Below are 19,843 nucleotides of genomic sequence, written 5' to 3'. Positions count from 1 at the left end.
GTAATCCGGCCCTGTTAAATAATAATAATACTGTAATAATTAATAAACATAGAAAATTGAAAATAAAAATATACATATATTTAAAAAAAGAAAAAGAAAAAGGAAATCGAAAGAGAACAGGAAGCGATAGTAATAGTCTCTTCTTTTCTATCCAGAACTGAGATTTTGTTTTGAAGCCATTCTCTGATCAGTAGCTGGAGCAATCGAAATCTTACAAGAATGGCTATAAAATCTCAATTAATTACAGGATTGACCTTGCCAGTGCCACCGCCTCCACCACATGCCTCCACTTCTTCGTCATCAAACTGTAACAGCAGCAGCAGCAGCGGCAACACTCTCTCTATGGTTAAGCCACCGTATCTCACCACCTCCTTTTTTAATGGCGGAGGTACCCCTTATTATTTTCCCTTTACTATTAATGGGAATCTCTTAGTTTTTCCACTTTTTCTCTAATAATTCTAGAGTATGATCTTCTTTTATTTTTAGTTTTTTTTAGAGCTGATTTTAATGCATTTTTTATATTAAGAACCCATTTGGTTATCTTAACTAGAATTTTCTAGTTATATTTTGGATTTGAGTCCTTTTGATAGAAGGAAAATGATGATCATTAACAACATATGGGGAGATGTTGTATAATGCATAAGAGTATGTCTTAAAGTTTGAAGTTTGAGATTGTGCTATTAAGTTTATGTAGAAGTGTGTTACTAACTGAAGCAGAAAACTTTATAGAAGATAGTTCTCGAAATTTTAATCATTGGATAGAATTGTTTAATAACCTTAGGTTTGGTATTAACACACAATTATATGATGGCGGGGTTAGAAATACATCTCTTTATTTTAAATAGGATTTATGCAATTGATGGAATGCCATTCTACTTCAATGACCCAACTAATGATCATATCTTGGGTGACATCTGATTTTGTTTGCAGTTAAAGCTCTAAAAGTTACTAGGACAAGGACCAGTAGATCCCATTGTTTTGCACATGGTGGAGGTGGTCTTGGCACTCGAATGAACCTTTTTGATCGGTTTTCTAGAGTTGTCAAGGTGACATTCCTGGGAATTTTGACCTGTATTCATATAATAATATTCTGGTATCCTTTATATGGTCCAGTTTGGCTAGTAATTGCAATCTTTTCATCTTTCAAGAATAACATAATTTTGTTCTCTCCTAATTACAGTCATATGCAAATGCAATCTTGAGTAGTTTTGAAGACCCAGAGAAAATTCTAGATCAGACAGTACTTGAAATGAATGATGACTTGACAAAAATGCGTCAGGCTACAGCACAAGTAAGTATCATGATCTAGTACTGCTTTTTCTATGCTCCCCGTGAGTTCCTTCCTTTCCATATCTTTATTTTTTGTCTTTTGTTTCTTTTGCTAAAAAAGATTGGTTTTTTAGTCACATACATTGCATGTGAATATTAACTATTTAACTCGTTATTAATTAAAAAAGAAAGAAATATTTTAAATTTTAGCATCATAAACATTTCTAATGTTATGATAATGACAAAATCTTTAAATTATAGTAAAATTATCTACAAATGCACAACTTAATATAATGATAAAAATAGATTAATACATAAAACTCTTATAATATGCATAATAATTTAACACTTCGTATAAATATGCTTTATATACCACAATTACTTCTTTGTTTTGTTTGTTTCCTATAACTTGTTACAATTATCTTAATTTATAATTCAAATATAACCTTGTATTCATATTTATTGCATTATGAATCTACTATCATCCATAAAATCCTAAATTCTAGGTAGTATATATATAAAGTAGGTATATTTACATAGTTCTAAAATTGCATTTCAATTAGAATCAATATTAAATGAATTAAGTACTTTTTGTTAATATAATTCAGTTAGAGCACTACTGTTATAATTACTTTATTATTATTAATTATTATAAGATAATATGCACTTAAGATTATACATGAACAAATATTATCCACGTTTTAATTATTTTAAATTATATTAAATATACTTTATGATAAATTATTTTGTTACTCTTATCTAAAAATGTAGCTATTACGAATAACTATGAATTAGATAATTATATAATGTAGCTGATTGTTCATATTACTATGAGTATGAAATTCCTACTTGTTGAATTCCTAACTAAAGAACTAGTAAGGTCCTATCAGTAAATTTATCGGTTCCTCACTCCCTTCACAGTTTTATATATGTTATGATAAGTGTTGTACATGTACTATTCAAATCTAAGTTGCTTAAACATAAACTAAACGCCACCTATTTATCTTGCCTAAATGGGCTTTGACAATTGGCTTTCTTCTTTTTGTTCTATATAGGTTTTGGCATCTCAAAAACGTTTGGAGAATAAATACAAAGCTGCAGAACAAGCTTCTGAGGATTGGTAAAAATAAACTCATTTTGATTTATTAATTGTTGAATTATATTGGTTAATAAGCAAAAGGCATGGGTGTTGAATCTATTTTCTCATCAACAATTAGCTATAGACTAATTCAGCGACCCTCAGTTGTTACATTGGATAATCAAAATTCAGAGTTATTTTACTGTAGCAATGAATCATTTTTTCCACTACAAAATTCCATATAGGTATCGTAAAGCACAACTTGCTCTTCAGAAAGGAGAGGAAGATCTTGCACGTGAAGCTCTTAAGAGGCGTAAATCTTATGCTGTAAGTTGGCATCTTCCTGAAAGACTTAATGCTAAATGCATGTTCAGAGTTCAATAATTTTATCATAGAGTATACAGTATAACATAAATTGACAAGCTTTTGGTATAATTTCAACTTCTCTAAGTTGGCCCCCTTCCATATTCATAAGTAATGCAGCTAGCTTCAGCTTATTGTGGTAAAAAAGAATCATCTGTTCCATTCACTCGTAGATCATATTAATGAATAAATTTTTCTATTCTAGTTATCAAGAGCTCACTTAGCTGCTCATAATCTTCAAGCCTTCATTCTTAATAATACCCATGGATCTTAATGAGATTAGAAATAAGAACAGCGGGGATGACTCTTATTACTCTGCGAAGGAGCTGCAGGTATATTATAATCATAACTGTTGATCGAAGAAACGTAAACTAGCTGACTTAATTAATGATTAATAATTATGTATGCTGGGAGAACTAATTAGATATATATCCTGTGTTTTCTTTTTATTTGATGATGTATTTTTAATTAAAATCTTATTACCTTGAAACTAAGTGTTGAACTTGTTATTTGTTGTTTGCTGTGTGATTGTAATGCAATATGATGTGACTGCAGACTTAGAAATGCATGCAAATTGGTCCATTCAGGTGTCATAGTTACAAAAATTCTTGTGAAAATTAATGGTTCTATTTTAAGTCTTGCAGGATAATGCTAAGTCCTTGAAATCTCAACTTGATCAACAGAGAAGTGTTGTTGATAACCTTGTCTCTAATACTCGGGTATGTTAGTTCTTGTATTTCCTGCATCATATTGTGCATAGGTAGTCCATTGCTATTGTTTTGACCTGCTTTCATGCTAAATTTTTTTATGAATGATCTGTTCTGTAATCATGCATTCAGGTTATGTACAAAATATTGAAATTTAAGATACAGTTTCAATAAAATTTCCGGCAGGAAAGAATGGAAGTGATACTATTGGGAATTCCTTTCTTTTTTTGAGAAGAGGAATAGATAGATGCTGAATGCTTGAATTGATGTGTTTTATGGGGTCAACATGATCCAGGAATAGGTGGGGATAGAAGCAGGGGATATAATCTCTTATCAATTTTGGAGTTCTATTTCAAATTGTTATTGAAAAGAAACAAAGTTAATTAATATATGCAGGCTATTTGCTTTCTCTTGTTTTGTGGATGAGCAATCCAAAATATTAATATTTAAAAGATAGTTGAGATCTGCTTTACTTCTAGGATTTTGTTTGGGGTCCAAAGAATGAAAAGATTGACCTTTTCCCTCTTTTGGTTGCTAACTGTCTAATTTAACATCCCACTTTTTAATGGGCATATAAAATACCTCTAATTTTTGCAACTTGATAGATCTTTCTTGATTGGTATAATTATGTATTAGTTAACTTGTTATGGTTCCATATCTTTTCTGTAGCTTTTGGAGAGCAAGATGCAAGAGGCAAAGTCTAAGAAAGATACCCTGAAAGCACGTGCTCAATCTGCAAAGTTTGTCTCTGCCACCAATTCCTGTTGACATCTTCCTTTTCTTTTTGCATAGTGTCTTTGTTTGGCTGTTAATAGCTCCTTGTTGCTTGCTTTAGAACTCAAACCAAAGTGAATGAGATGCTGGGTAATGTCAATACAAGTAATGCTCTTTCAGCTTTTGAAAAGATGGAAGAGAAAGGTAAGCCATCTGGATCAAATTTTATATTTCACTATATATGATTTCTTTGTTTGTATGTATTTCATTTCCCCTGAGATATTTAGCCCATTTCCATGGAATATGTTTATGTCTGTTATTTCCATGTCTCCTTTGTTTTGGTTGATTGGTTCTAGCGTCCATTTATACTTATGTGGAAAAAACAGTATGTGGATCTCCAGATATTGTATCAGAGATTCCGAGGCTTTATATCCTACTAGTAAATAATAATATGTTACACAAGTCTTAACCATTCTATTGTAATTCGTTTTAGAAGTTATTGTGGTTAAATTTATATTGAAAAATTGAGTCCTATTTGTATGCTTAACAAATCAGTTGTTTCACATAATGATAATTTTATTTCCTCTCTCCAATTATAGTCAATTAGTTAAGGCTTATTCCTATAATGGTTAACTATCTCTCTATTTAAATCAGTGTTACAATGATCTGTGTAAACTTAAGCTTTATGATATATATTGTTGTTATCTTTACTGTTTCAATCCATCTTAGGTTACTTCAGCCTCTCTATTATACCATCAACTTACATCCTTTTATTATTTACTTAGTCATGCCGTAATGAGTACTATATCACTTCTGCTTTAACCTGTAGTTACAGCATAAGATGTACGGAAGTGACAACTTTCAGTCTCTATGGTGTTTCTACTCTGTGTTCTAAATAGTGCACCTTAGTCTTAAACTGCATTTTTTTTGCCATGACTATTCTTGTGCTTTACCATTTCTTGTGTAAATGAAAGTTATATCTTGCTGTATATCTTGTATCATCTAAACGCCATGAGTTATATGACAAAATTTCCTTATTGAACAATTTAAAGTTAAAATTATCAAGTTGATATGCATCAAGATATATCTCTTACATGTTTTCAAATTGGCTCTACTAGAAGACATTTTGCTTTTCATATTGTATGCTTTTTAAGAAACTGTGTTAGGTGCTTTTTCTAAAAGCAATTTGAGTTTTTTCTTTTTCTGTTGTAGAGTTCTTATGTCTCAAAACATGCCAAAGCACCTTAAAGTAATTTTAATTTTTTTTAAATCAAAGTAGTTTGCTTTTTGCAACAGAAGCTACATAGAAATGCCAAAAAGACCCACAGCTGTCCTGTAGGCTGTACTATAATATAGTGAGTTGGTGCTGAGTGGGATCTTAACTGCTTGTTTTCTTATAATTCTATCTTGATAGTGATGGCAATGGAATCAGAAGCAGAAGCTTTTGGCCAGTTGGCTACAAATGAGCTGGATGGGAAGGTATCTATTATTTTTCATGTCCTATACTGCTATTTTTGATTTTTGGCGACATTTTTTCTTTCTCAGTTTTACCATTGATCTTACATATTTTTCTTAAAAAATTTTGGTTCTATGATTTTTATTACCACAAAATCATCTGAAGCTTATAAATAGACAATCTTAGAGGTAGAAGTATAGATGATAGCTATGCATCTGTTAACTCATTACCGCCAGCATCTAATTTCATGTTGTATGCTAGTCATGTTTGCATGTTAGGTTCAATATTTTACGTTTCTTGTTCATGCTTCTTGTTCGGCATACAAAACTAAATATAGGAACTACTTTGTTGTTCAAGAAGAATTGTTGTCTTTAATGATCCATTACTAAGTGACTTGGAGATCTTTGTGGTTTGCAAACAAGTATCCATGGAAAGCTCTCAATTAGGTGATGTCTATAGGTATTTGTAGTTTTGATTTTATATTTCTTAGAATTATATGATTCAAGCTACCGCAATTATATCTGCTTTGTTTTAGGCAGCCAGGTATTGAAACCTTGCTTCTCCTTCCCCTTCCCTTTGAATTCAACAAGAATGATCTCATTGTGGTATAATCTTACAATTCTAGCACTAAGCAAGACTGGTTTTTCTTTTTAAAATTTTTCTCTTGGCATTTGTATAATACTATTAGTGTACAAATGAGATTTTTTGGTTTCTAGACTGTTAAAACCTTTTGGTTTATTATCAACTTCGAAAAGTTGTGGGTTTGCTGGCTAGGGTGTTTCTTCTTCTTGTGTGTATCACAGGTCTGCAGCCTTTGCAATGTAATAGAGATGTAAAGCCCCCCAATCCTGCTAACCATTTCTTAGTAACTCCCGAGTTCGTCGACTTCTGGCGTTAATCATAATTATTATAATGAAGAACTTAAGAGTTGTCCTACATCAAACAGTGTGCTTGAACTTGCATTAATGATTTCTTATTGAAAGTTTCACCTTCTTTATCCTTACCATTTGTATGCTTGTTATGTGTTTTGCAGTTTGCGTTACTTGAGAGCTCATCAGTCGATGATGATCTTGAGAACCTGAAGAAGGAACTTTCTGGTGGCTCGAAGGTACACACTACACATCTGACTATGTGAGAAAAGTAGAGAAATTGGAGCCATATAATTTACCCTATCTCTATGTAATTTACTATTCCCCCAGGCTAGTTGTAACTACCACTGCGCCCCAAGCCCCCTTTTAAAATCATATTATAACCCTGCTAAGTTTTCTATAGTTTAACCATTAGTCAAACTGGTCAATGACTTAAAATATCTATAAAATTCCTTTAAATAACCTTCTTGAGCAAAAAAAGAAAAAAAGAAAAAAGAAAAAAGAAAAGCAGCAATTTATCTCTCGTCTTACCTGTTTTCTCCTTGGTTTCATTTCTTTTCTCATCATGTTCCCATTTTCTCCCCCAACACTCTACACGCAACTGTATGCAAATATTATTACAAAGCATTTCAGAAGCCTCAAATTACATTAAGAAAAAATAATAGAAAAATCAAGATGCACTGAATATTAAATTTATTCACGGCCTCTGCCGCTATTTTTGTGGATAAAATTGTAGAGCTCAACAAACAAAGTGCGATTGTTACGAGTTCTTGGAAGGAGAATTTCGGAATTAAGGCAATTAGTCATCAATTAATATTTGAGGTTTTGGATTCTTCTTAGGCCAGTAGCCTTCTATTTTTCCTTTGTTCAGAAAAACAACTACATGAAAATATCTTAAAGCTTTTGTCTGAACGATGCTTTTGCAATAGGTATCAGGTAATGCTGTTTTTGTTTGTTCAGGAACCTAAGGATAACAGAGGATGTCAACATTTCTGCTTGTAAAATGCCCTTCTTAAATTATTTGTTTGACATTTTATCCTGTTTAACAGAAAGGAGAACTGCCGCCTGGTAGAACAGTTGTGACCAGCTTTCGAGATCCTGAGATCGAGATGGAGCTGAATGAATTGAGACAAAAGAGAAAGGATTTCTAAAGTGTTATAATCTGTACTTCCAAGTTCCAAGTACAGAGTTGGAATAGGTCTTTTGCCAAGAAATTAACTTTGTAGAGATAAAAGGCCAAATCGACAGCCATTGTATAGTTATACCAGACTCGAATGACCTAGAAATGTTTTATTTTTTTCCCCAGTTTGGAATGGGTATGAAGCCACACGCCAATCCGCCACCTTGTAATTGTAATTATGCATTATTTGCAGCAAACTTTATGATTTCGGATTGTAGTTCCAACATCGAATATGAGTTTGACATTATTATAATATTTTGGCCGTTTAAATATGCATTCAAAACAAAGAATTCCTTTTTATGCTTTGCGTCAGTGATGACTGCCATGGCTGCCCGCAGTCCAGTCCGCAGAAGAACGTCCAGATGGGTCAAAGCTTATTTTGAAGTCTCCATTCAACTATGTGCATGTGCTTGACCTGAAACAATGCAGGTTCCTGAATTTAGATAGAAAGGGAAGATTAACGGAAGCATGTCTTCTGCGTACACGGCATGTTTACTTGTATTACCACCACCCAACCCATTTCATGTCTACTTGTTTTACCACCAAGCAGACTGCTGAGAATTGATTTTTCATATCAGTTAAGTTTTTTCGGAATGATTTTACTTTCTAAGTTTATGGGTACCACCCTATTTTTAAAATTTTTGCTTCTCTAAAACCTGCCAAAAGCTTAGTTTGCTTTTCTTAAAATCAGGAACCAGAAAATAATTATTATAGAAAAAGAAGAAAGAAAGAAAAAAAGTCAGGCTCACTCTGGTTTTATTTTATTATTAAAAGTTAATAAAATCAAATTTGGTTTATTTATCAAAGCATATTTGCTAGCGAGGCCAGCATTATCTTTATTTATTGATATTGAAAATATAACTTGAAGTATGAAGTATATACTTAGTAATAATTATTATAATAAAAGGGATTTTATATAAATTATTATTATCTTTATATATAATATCAAATAAATATAGATTTTATCGTCAACTCTCACTCATTTCAAATTCTCTTGTTTGCTTAGGGTATTGTACCTATAATTTATTCTTTAACCTTTAACTTATGTTGCTTTTAGGTAGCTTGTTTGTAGGTTTGGGCACCCATTCTACTTGCTCAAGCAACCAAAAATTTTCGGATTTGAACACATATTTTATTAGAACTATTTAAATCCGAGGCTGAAAAAATTTGATTAGTTTCTTTTAGTAGATTTAAGATTTTTATTTCTTCGAGGCGCCTAATATAAAAGGTTCCATCCAAAAATTATATATTTTCAATTGTAAATTAAGTTGGTAAAAATCTTAAGTCGGCATAATTTGATATATCGAATTAAAATTTAAGATATTTAAATTCAATCAAATCTGTCTAATTCGAGTTTTGAATAAATATATTACAGAAGAATATAAGTAAGCAATCAAAATTAAAAGTAAGAAATTCAATAGATAAAAAATGCACCAATGTATAAGGTGCACTATAAAAAGATTTAAAAAGAAAAAATTAATAAATTTGGTCGATAAAAATTCAAAGGCTTTCATTATATATCCACCAACCCACCCTTCAAAATGCTCCATAATTTCAAGCAAGACTACTCAAATCTTTCAAAAAGTCCAAGCAAACAACTAAAATAAGGAAATATATATAGTTTTATTCATGCACACAATTTTTGATTTTCCTTGCAATTCCATTCAAATTAAGGAAATATATATAAATATATATAGTTTTATTCAATTCAAAATTTCTAATCTTGGACTTGATGAATAGGAAAACTCTTGAGGCTACACAACACATGGCACTAAAATTCTTCCCTTAAAAACTCAGCATTGCCCACTCTAGCTACCTACCTTGAAATGACCAAATTGCCCATATACCCTTGACTACATCAAAATGTTCAAAGCCCCCTCCCCCCACAATCCATTGGACGTATTCAAATCCCATGTTTTACCCTGACCCAAATGAGCTATACTAAACCAATAAGAACCAGCCTGCAAGCACGACGACCATTTCAGGAACTCTTTGGTCAACGCGGAGCCTTCCATTCAACACAAATTCCCAGCATAAGCGTACACACGCACCTCTGCCACTATAAATAACATCGACCATCTTCACATCTCTTCACACAGCACTCAGCAAACACAAGATTTAAGAGACTCTTTCTTCTGGGTTCAGATCAAACATTACCAAAAAAAACTTTTTAGTTAAAGTACACTTCTTCCTTTTTCTGGAGACGATGAGTTTGTCAAGAACAGCCACTCTTTTGGTCGTTTTGTTCATCTCAGTGGCTATTCTGAGCCAGGTCAGAGTGGAGGCTACAAGGGTGCTGGCAGATGACTTTGCAAGTGCAAATCACTTGGAATCATACTCTTCAGTTTATGACAAGGCAAAGAGCACCATGGCATGCTGGCTTGAACGGCTAGCATCAGGACCTAGCCCCAAAGGCCCTGGTCACTAGTAGCTTGTGATCATCATCACTGCCTCACGACAGATCTTAATTTATAGATTTCAAGAAAAGGAAAAGCAAATTTTCTGCTTTGTTGTTCTTTTTATTTGTTTTTGCTTTGTTTTTAGAGTCGAAACATTATTGTAGGCTGCTGGGTCTATAAGATTATGCTGGGAAAAAGAAACTACAAATGTAAATGAAACATACAATTTTTTCATTTTTATAAAATAATGGCAAAGTTTATTTTACTTTATTTCTTTTCTTCATGTATGTTTAAGCAGAGAAAGATTTTCTGTGGTTGTCATAATAAGCAAGAAAGAGTATCAGTTTTTTCATGTAAGAACATGCAGAATTCAACGTAACAGTTCATCATTTATCTACAATTTTCAGCAGTTGACATCATAAGAAAATCCAAACGGTTTCCGGCCGGTGAGATTTTGGCTATTTCTTTAATTTTTTTTATTATTTTGGAGTTAAGGTAGTCCAATCTGGCCGATCCTACTTTGGTGAAAAAATTAAGTTGATGGGGCATATGCATATAGATCTTTAAATTGCTACACATTCAAGCTGCATCGTGTTTATTGTTAGCTTAATTATAATTTAGACCAATTGAATGAATAAATTAGCTAGAATAACATCTATCTTTAGCTAAACGTATGATTTTATTTGATTGAATTTAATAGACAGATTAATTAGAAATATACTGCTTTTTTCATTGTTAAATAAGTATTTTTATAATTATATTATATGTCATTAATTGATAAATTAGTCAATTATTTATTAATCAATTAGTTAATAGATAAGTCATTGACCAATAAATTAATTAACAGTTTATTAGTTAATTGAGCTGAAAAATTAGATTTCTACCATCGCAAATGTGTTAAATTTGTAAAGTTTTATTGTATAAATTTATGAGATTAAGAAAATAAAATCAAATAAATTAGTTTGAAAATCTAACAAAGTCGATAAGTTAATTTAAAATTCGGTCTTAAACCTGAGACAATCCAGGCTAAAGGTTATTCAAACTCAGAATCATTCTAATGTACCATAGATGTATAGTACCATATAAATCTATAAGAATTGATATATTTTAATTTTAATAATTTATTAATATAATTAAATACTAAATTAGTCAATTATATATAGTACTTAGTTATTAATCAATCAAATATATTATTTTTATTTATTTAAAAATTCTATCTATTTTTAAAATTCAACCAAAGGTACTTGACAATTATGAGATTAATGTATATAAATTTGACTTGTATAAACAATTAAAAGTTATATGTAAATTCATTCCCGATCTATATTAGTAAAATGACGTATAAAATAAATAAATTATTTAAAATAATACCCGACTGATTGTCTGTAATTAAAAAAATAAATTTATAATAGTAAACTGCCACAATGGTACTCTAGTAAAACTCTTAAATTTATGTCCGTATGAGCCTAAAAAAATACATTCTAAAAAGCCTTAAAACTTTTGAATTTAAACGAATTTGTATTTGAGATAAGCGAAATCTAAAATAACTAAACTCGGAATAATATAAAGATATAATAATTTTGTTGAACCTAAAATGGACCCAAAATAATCTATAATCTATAATAATTTTATCTAAATTTAACTCAACCCACTCATTTACCCATCTCTATTTATGTATTTATCACATTTGGTTAGCCCTAAAAAAAAGTCATTTTATATTTATTTCAATTCTTGCCCATCTGATGTGGTATTAATATTTTTACAAAATTATCCTTTGATATTTTAAAATTAAAAACGTTTTTGTAAAAGTATTAGATGTCATATTAGGCGGACAAAAGTTGAGACAATAAAATAAGATGTTTAGCATTTTCGCTCTGAAAATATAATAGGAATAAAATTGATCTCGATATATATATATATATATATATATATATATATATATATATATATATATATATATATATATATATTAATTTTGAGACTTAAAATTTATTTGACATGTGTGCTTAATTTTTGATACATAGAATTTTTATTTTGACATGTGTACTTATTTTTTACACATAGGATTCAAGCTGATGTATAATTCTATAAATTTTTTATTAATTTATTGATTAATAAATTATACTCCTAATTAAATACTGACTCTAATTCTAAAAAATAATATATTAACTATATTTTAATATTATATTAACTAATAAATAGTTTTCTAATCAGATAACAATACTAATTTTTATCCTAAAACATAACATATTAATTATATTTTAATATTATATTAACTAATAAATTAATTTTCTAATTAGATAATAGTTCTAATTCTAGACAATAATATTTTAAATTATATTTTAATATTATATTCAATAATAAATTAATATTTTTAATTATGTAATAAAGTTATAATTCTAAAAATAATAATATCAATTATATTGACAGTATTAATTCATATAATACTAAAATTTATTAATAAAAATTTTTAAAATAATTTTTATATTATTGTACTAGTAAAATTTTTAGAATTTTAAGAAAATTAAAGACTTTTAAAAATAGTTAGTTTGCTATTATTTTTAAAATATTGTTAATTAAAATTAAATATTAAAATTTTATTAAATTATATCTATTAACTTAATTTTATAATCAAAATAACAATAACGGTCGTGCAACACATGGGTAAACGACTAACAATCAATAAGTTTTATTGAAAAAATATATAAATGGTAAGTGGTAACTAGATATAAACTTTTCTAATTTTGTTAGAAATTATACACACAAATATATTCCAAAAAAAAATCAAAATTATTCAAAAATCAAGATTATATAAAAAAAAAAAAACTTTGTAATCTTTATATATATACATATATTAATTTTTAAGAACTAAAATCTTTTTGATACATATACTTAATTTTTGACACATAAAATTTTTCTTTTGGCATATGTACTATTTTTGACACATGTTCATTTATACTTGAATAACAATTCTAACATTTCGTGAAGTATTATATATATATATATATATATATATATGGTGCTTTCTAGAGTGACTTTGTGTAAAACAAAGTAACTTTACTTTGTTTTAAACATATTGATTCTTAATTAGTTTAAATTTTATCCTTTAAATTTATAAGTAAAGATGACTAGCAATCTATTAAACTCTCTACAATTTTATAATTATGGAGATAATTAATATTTTATGAAAAGTGATAATATTTTTTATATTTTTTTTAAATTATGCTAAATTTTCATAAGTGTTACTAGTTCCGAAAAAATGAATGATATTACGAAAAATTGATTACTTTACTAAAATTTAATGATTTACCAAAAAATTGACAAATTTATGAAAAATATTAAAATTTTTATAATTTGTGAAATATATTGCTAAATTACAAAAAATGACAATCTTCTTCATATTTTTTCATAAATTATACTAATTTTTTGTAAGTGTTACTAGTTACGAAAAAATGGATGATATTATGAAAAATAATTATTTTTACGAAATCTAATAATTTACGAAAAATTGATAAATTACGAAAAACATTAAATTTTTCGTAATCGCGAAATATATTGTTAAATTACAAAAAATGACAATCTTTTTCATTTTTTTCGCAAATTATACTATTTTTCGTAAGTGTTACTAATTAGAAAAAATGAATAATATTATGAAAAAATAATTACTTTTGCGAAATTTAATGATTTAAGAAAAATTAATAATACTTTTTGTAATCGCGAAATATATTGCTAAATTATGAAAAATGAAAATCTTCTTCATATTTTTTTCGTAAATTATACTAATTTTTTTGTAAGTGTTACTAGTTGCGAAAAAATGAATGATATTAATGAAAAAATGATAACTTTTATAAAATTTAATAATTTACAAAAAAATTAGCAAAATTATGAAAAATGACAATTATCTTTATATTTTTTCATAAATTAAATTAATTTTGTTTATTTTAAGAGTTTATAAATTTTTAAAATTATGTTACTTTAGTATATTCTATTTTAATTGGTAACCTATAATTACATATTACTAATTTTTTTTTTAAAAGATTATGTAAGCTATCATTATTTTATTAATAAATTAAAATAAAAATATAATTACTTTGTTTTAAAACAAAGCAATATATGTGATAATTAGGCCTCAATGCCTAAACAAAAGCAGTAACAAAATAGTTGCAAAATATCACGTCTTAATAATGTTATGCCCGGGCGTGAAGGGAAGCGACAGGGTAACCCATCACATTACCTTCATGCATGTCAGCATTAATATAATAGCTCAAACCGTTGCCTCACAGACCCTCAGTTTACGACGGCTTAGACGCTGCCACAGGAGGTCTTGGGTCCATAAAAGTAGCTATAATATTAGGTCGCTGGTCAAAAGTAGAGAATTTACATAGATAGATGGCTTCTCAAGCCAACAATTGTGTGCTGCTGCCTTCAATATCTTGCTTCTCTAATAGAAAAAACATGGCAACTTCTTCTTTCACATATATTAGATTTCCCGTTTCTTAGTAACAAGTGGTTGACACGCATGTATATATTGAATATTTTATAATTTAATATTAATGATTAATATACATTCAATTATTTAAACTTACAAATAAATATTATATCAATTATTTAATGGTTAATATATCAATAAATTTCATTAGAAAAAATTATTCTAAATTCTATTCTGAACCATGTATATGCCTTTATTAGCTTGACTAAAACAAATAGCAACAACAAGTAATAATCACCTTCTCCATGTACTCGACATATAGTATTTTACATGTGGGGTTCAGAGTTTGAATTAAACCAAGATCAGAACAGAAGAAAACAATGGTTAACCCAAAACACAAAACGAAGAAAAAGAAAAAAAAGGAAAAGGTTACGTTTACTTGTGCTACTAAGTACAAACCAAGGCAAGTAGACTATATTACTATGAGTAGGCAATTACAAGCCAGTGCCATAATTCACACGCCAAAACATTTGAAACTTTTTAAGAAAATTAAACCTTTTTCAGTACCCACCAACCCTAAAAGTGTTCATATATAATCCCATTAAACTACTAAAACAATATATATTTACTAGTCCAAAACATGTGATTGTAGCCTTAGTAATTTGGTCTATGTTACCAACATTCTCAGCTGCCCTTTACTTGATCTACACGATTTTTCATTTTTCTTGCACATATAGTAATAGTCCATTCAACAATGGACAAGATTATATATATATATATATATATATATATATGGTGTTTGGTCAATTCAAAAATTTCGTATATTGGACTTAATTCTAATACACATGCTACTAAAGTTCTTTTCTTTGTTATTTCAGTATGAAAAAATGATGTTCAATTTAGCATTTAGTACACCAATTAATTTGATATTATTTTATTTTATTATAGTTTATTTTTAAAAATATATTTATTTAATTAATAAAAGAAGATCAATTGATATTGTTATACCAAAAGTATTAAATTACTCTGTCAGTATTGTTATTTAAATTTAACGATCGAATTTCTAATCATCCACATAAAATCACAAAGGCATACTTAGAACACATGTTCAAACTTCAAATCCTCAGGGTGCAATTGGTTTAAATGGTTGTAACAGAATATAAGACAATGTAAAATAAGTAGATAATTGTTTTGTTTTATATATAATTTTTATATGTGAAGGCAAAGACATGATAACATTAGTTATTCTTTACAATTGAAAATGTTTAAAAAAATGGACAACATGAGACAAAACAAATGGTACCCTCTAAAAAAATAAATGGTACTTTTTATTTGAATCCTAGTCATTATTAGAGCATAAGAATCTCAGGCAAAAAGGAACATGACAAAAATATAAGATTAACAACACAAATAATTTAATTTTCTTTTTAAAAATACACATTTTGGAATATATTTTATTATTTGGAATATAAATAGATATGATAGAAAAAAAATTCAAGGAGAATAAAATTGTTGTATTTTGAATGTTGAGGCATTCAAACATGAAATCCAATGTTTCAGCTACGTTGGCAGATGGGTAAACCCATTAATTATATTAAGCATTCATTATTACGACTATTTCAATAAATATTGGGTCAACACGTAATGGTCTCTAATTAAATAAACTTTCAAAGATCTATCAAGGCAAAAGTCCAAGCAGACCCACACACAGGACTTCAACAGTTGTGCTATACTATAAATACTTCAAAACTCTCTTGTCTTTGCATCTCATCCTCTTCATACATAAACAATCCACAAAGAGGCACCCCAAAAGCTAGTTTTGAGCAAACAAACTAGTACAACAAAATACAAAAATTTTAACTTCATTTTTTGAAAAAATTCTCAGCAATTTATATACCTTTTTTGAGGAGCAAGACGATGAATTGCAGAAAAACAACCATTTTTTTGGTTATTTTCTTAATTACTTTAGCTATTTTAAGCCAGGTCAAGGTCGAGGCGACTAGAGTGCTACCGGAAGATTTTGCGAGTACCAACCATTTAGAGACGTATTCGTCAGTGTACGAAAAGGCAAAGAGTCACATGTCATGTTGGCTTGAACGGTTAGCTTCAGGACCTAGCCCTAGAGGCCGTGGTCACTAGAGCTAAAGAGGTCATGGAGCTTACACTAATTACAGAAAATAATTGTTCATTATTTGTTATAAATTGTAGCTAATTAGTAAATTTTTAATTTTTTTTTGTTGGATTTTTATAAGGTTAGTGAAATCTGGATTGGTGCTCTTGATTACAGAATAATGTTATAACCCTTTTTATGAACAATAATGTACAAACAAAGTTTTCTTTTTCTTTTATGAATAATGCTATATAATTTGACAAGAAAATAAAGTTGAATTGGGATTTGTGGTAAGGTTGAAAAAGAAATTATAAACATTATATTAGCATTGAGAGACATTTTGACAAATTCATTTCACACTTATATCCGGGGAGTGAGAGCAATCTCTAATCTATTACTTTTATAAATAACTAACCAACAATAAAGAAACAAATACCTCTATTGCAACAACTACTACTACTACTGCCACTGCCCATTTCACTCCGCATCAAGATTTACAACACAGCAAGAATAAGAACAAGAACAACTTTAGGAACAAGAAGTGGAAGAAGAAAAAGAAAAAGTAAAGAGAAAATCCAAGATAAAGAAGAAACACTTGATGAGACATACAGGTAGGGATGGGCGGAGCAGGTGCTTTCACATACCCGTCCTACCTGAATTCTAACGAGAGACGTGTTCAGATAATAATAATTATAATGAAATAGATTTAATTTTAAATTTTAATATTTATATCAAATTTGGGTTCAATTTCTAATATCTAAATTTAATTTTGTAATTTTAGAAATATTAAATATTGCATCTAATTTTTATTTGATATGTATAATATCATTTAAATATGATAAATTTATATTTGAGCTGTATTATTATTTTAAATTTTGGATTTAATCAGTTTAGATTTTATAATTTTTTTATTTTATTAGTTTAATTTATAGTTTTTTTATTGATATTTGTTAATATATTTTAAAGTTTAATTATTGTAAATGGTTAAGATAAATAAATATTTTAGACCCTTCAGTCAGGCAATAGTGATAGAGTATTGGAATAGTATAATCTAAATGGCAAGAAAATACAATACTCCAAGACGGGACGCACACAAAACAAAGGAAAACTCAAACCCTAAAAACAAATTATTACGACTAGGTCAAAAGAAACAAATTACAATAAAGACATTGGAGAGGACGACACTGATCTAAAGAGAATTCAGATAGACTAAAGAAAAGAAGGAATACAGAAGCCCTAAAAACGAGATGTAAACCCTAACTCAAGGTTAGGGACGAAACTTCCTAGAGAGGAAACAAGAAACGCTAAGGACTGGGGACATACATTGACATCACGTACATAACACTATTTATTTAAATGCTTATAAAATTTATTTTTAAATAATGCATTAAATGAGTTTGACCATATTTGAATAATATATCTATTTAGACTTATAAAAAAACAACTTTTCTGCTTCCTCTATCAATTTGTCAATTTTTTTGGACCAAGATAAATTTGTCAATTGGTTCCTGAAGAAAAATAAAATAAAATTTATTTTTTCTGATTGGTCTATAAACCTTTGTTTCATATTGTTTTTAGGCCGAATGCCCACATACAACACCTCAACTTGCACAAAATACATCAAGTTTATGATAAATTTTTTTGATTGGTATATATATATAATTCAAATAATGCAGAATCTTGATTCTTATGTATTGTGTATCAGTATTATAAACTAAAAACACATATGCCATCTTACCGTATATAATTATAAAAGGAAATTAAGACGTGTAAATTATAAAAGAAATTAAATATTAGTTATCCCATATGGTTCGACATAATATATAAATTGATTTTATATTTTTTTATTATATTAAAATTTAAAGAAATTTGTTTTATTATTTATTTTAATTATTTATTAAATTTTATTTTTTATTAATTTTAGGCATTTATTACTGTAGTTGATTGATTGTGTTAATATTTATTTGATTTTTAAATATATAAAAAATAAATTTTGATAAATAAGTCAATTCTAAAAGAGACAATCAAAATTAATAAATTAAACTTTTAAAATAATTTAAAATAGAAAGAAATTAATGTACCAAGAAGAAGAAAAGTTTATTAAATTAATTAGAGAGTTAAAAAAATAAAATAAAAAATAGAAAGTTGGCAGTAGAAAAGGAATAGATGTGTTAACGTCTTATCAAAAGATTAGGATGACAATTTCTTTGTCCTTATGAAAATAAAAAGAGATTGAAGATGAATTCTCTCATGTATTTACAACTCAATTCTAAAACATTTATTCTAGAATTTCATGCTTAAAAATTGCTTAAAGAAGTGTAACACAATATTAGTGTTCCAAAAATATCACATGCAACTTTTAATTAATTTTAAATTATAAATTTGACTAAAACAATGCACCTTAATTGATAAATTAGGCTGTAATTTTAGAGGACTAAAAAGAAAAAGAATGGCAGAGAAATATAAAATCATGTGCCTAATTCTTATAAGATTTGACAATACCTCTTTCTTTGTTACCGATAGAATAAAATACTATTCATCTTAAAATTTAGTCTAATATATGAGTAGGTTTCTGTATTATTATATTATATTAAAAAAATTTAGATTTTAATAAAATTAACGACTATTTTTCTCTGTCTTTTTTGTGTTAGTCAAAAAATTAAACTGGTAATTTAATATTACAATTTGATCCTTCAACTTATTATCAAGTTCGTTCAAAATTAATCTTATCTTCAAATTAGAGTAAAATCTTATTTTTAACACTAGTTAGTTTTAGTGTCTAATTAAAATAATAAATTTAATATTTTTTCTTACTCTAATTTTTATTTTTAATAAAATTTTAATTCAAGTAAATTTAAATATTTTAAAATTATTTATATTTACAACAATATTATTATATTACTATATAGTTTAATTTTAGTTATTAATATAAAATGACCATTTCTAGTTAGAAAAATTTATTCTATTATTTTTTATTATATATTATAGTTAAATTATATTAAAAGTAAAAATCAGATTAAATAATGATTTCTTAATCTAGCGAAATAATCTAGATATTAAGTTGACAAATCCTATCAATGAAGAAGACTATAATAATTTTGTATATTAAAATTGAGGTTTTTATTAATCATTAAAATGAAATTAATAAGAGTAAAATTTTTACTTTTAATATTAGTTTAATTTTAGTGTCTAATAAAAATAACAACTTTTAACTATTTATTTTATTTAAAAGTTTAAAATTAAACTTCATAGTAAGTTAATGATATTAA

At 27.8% G+C, this 19,843-nt stretch overlaps 1 protein-coding gene across 1 annotated transcript; it reads left to right on the top strand.

The window, feature by feature from the left end:
• Window positions 1-77: 77 nt before the first annotated feature.
• On the top strand, window positions 78-7,908 carry LOC8263176 (membrane-associated 30 kDa protein, chloroplastic). Its single transcript, XM_048378241.1, has 11 exons — window positions 78-388; window positions 931-1,046; window positions 1,181-1,291; window positions 2,325-2,389; window positions 2,593-2,674; window positions 3,355-3,429; window positions 4,087-4,157; window positions 4,253-4,335; window positions 5,546-5,610; window positions 6,621-6,695; window positions 7,506-7,908. The coding sequence occupies exons 1-11, from the start codon at window positions 220-222 to the stop codon at window positions 7,605-7,607; spliced, it is 1,014 nt and encodes a 337-aa protein (XP_048234198.1). The 5' UTR covers window positions 78-219; the 3' UTR covers window positions 7,608-7,908.
• The last annotated feature ends 11,935 nt before the right edge of the window (window positions 7,909-19,843 follow it).

The sequence above is a fragment of the Ricinus communis genome, chromosome 8 (assembly GCF_019578655.1).
Source record: "Ricinus communis isolate WT05 ecotype wild-type chromosome 8, ASM1957865v1, whole genome shotgun sequence".
Taxonomy (NCBI): domain Eukaryota; kingdom Viridiplantae; phylum Streptophyta; class Magnoliopsida; order Malpighiales; family Euphorbiaceae; genus Ricinus; species Ricinus communis.
Note: the sequence above shows the minus strand (reverse complement) of the source record. Positions and strands in the feature narration are given on the sequence as shown.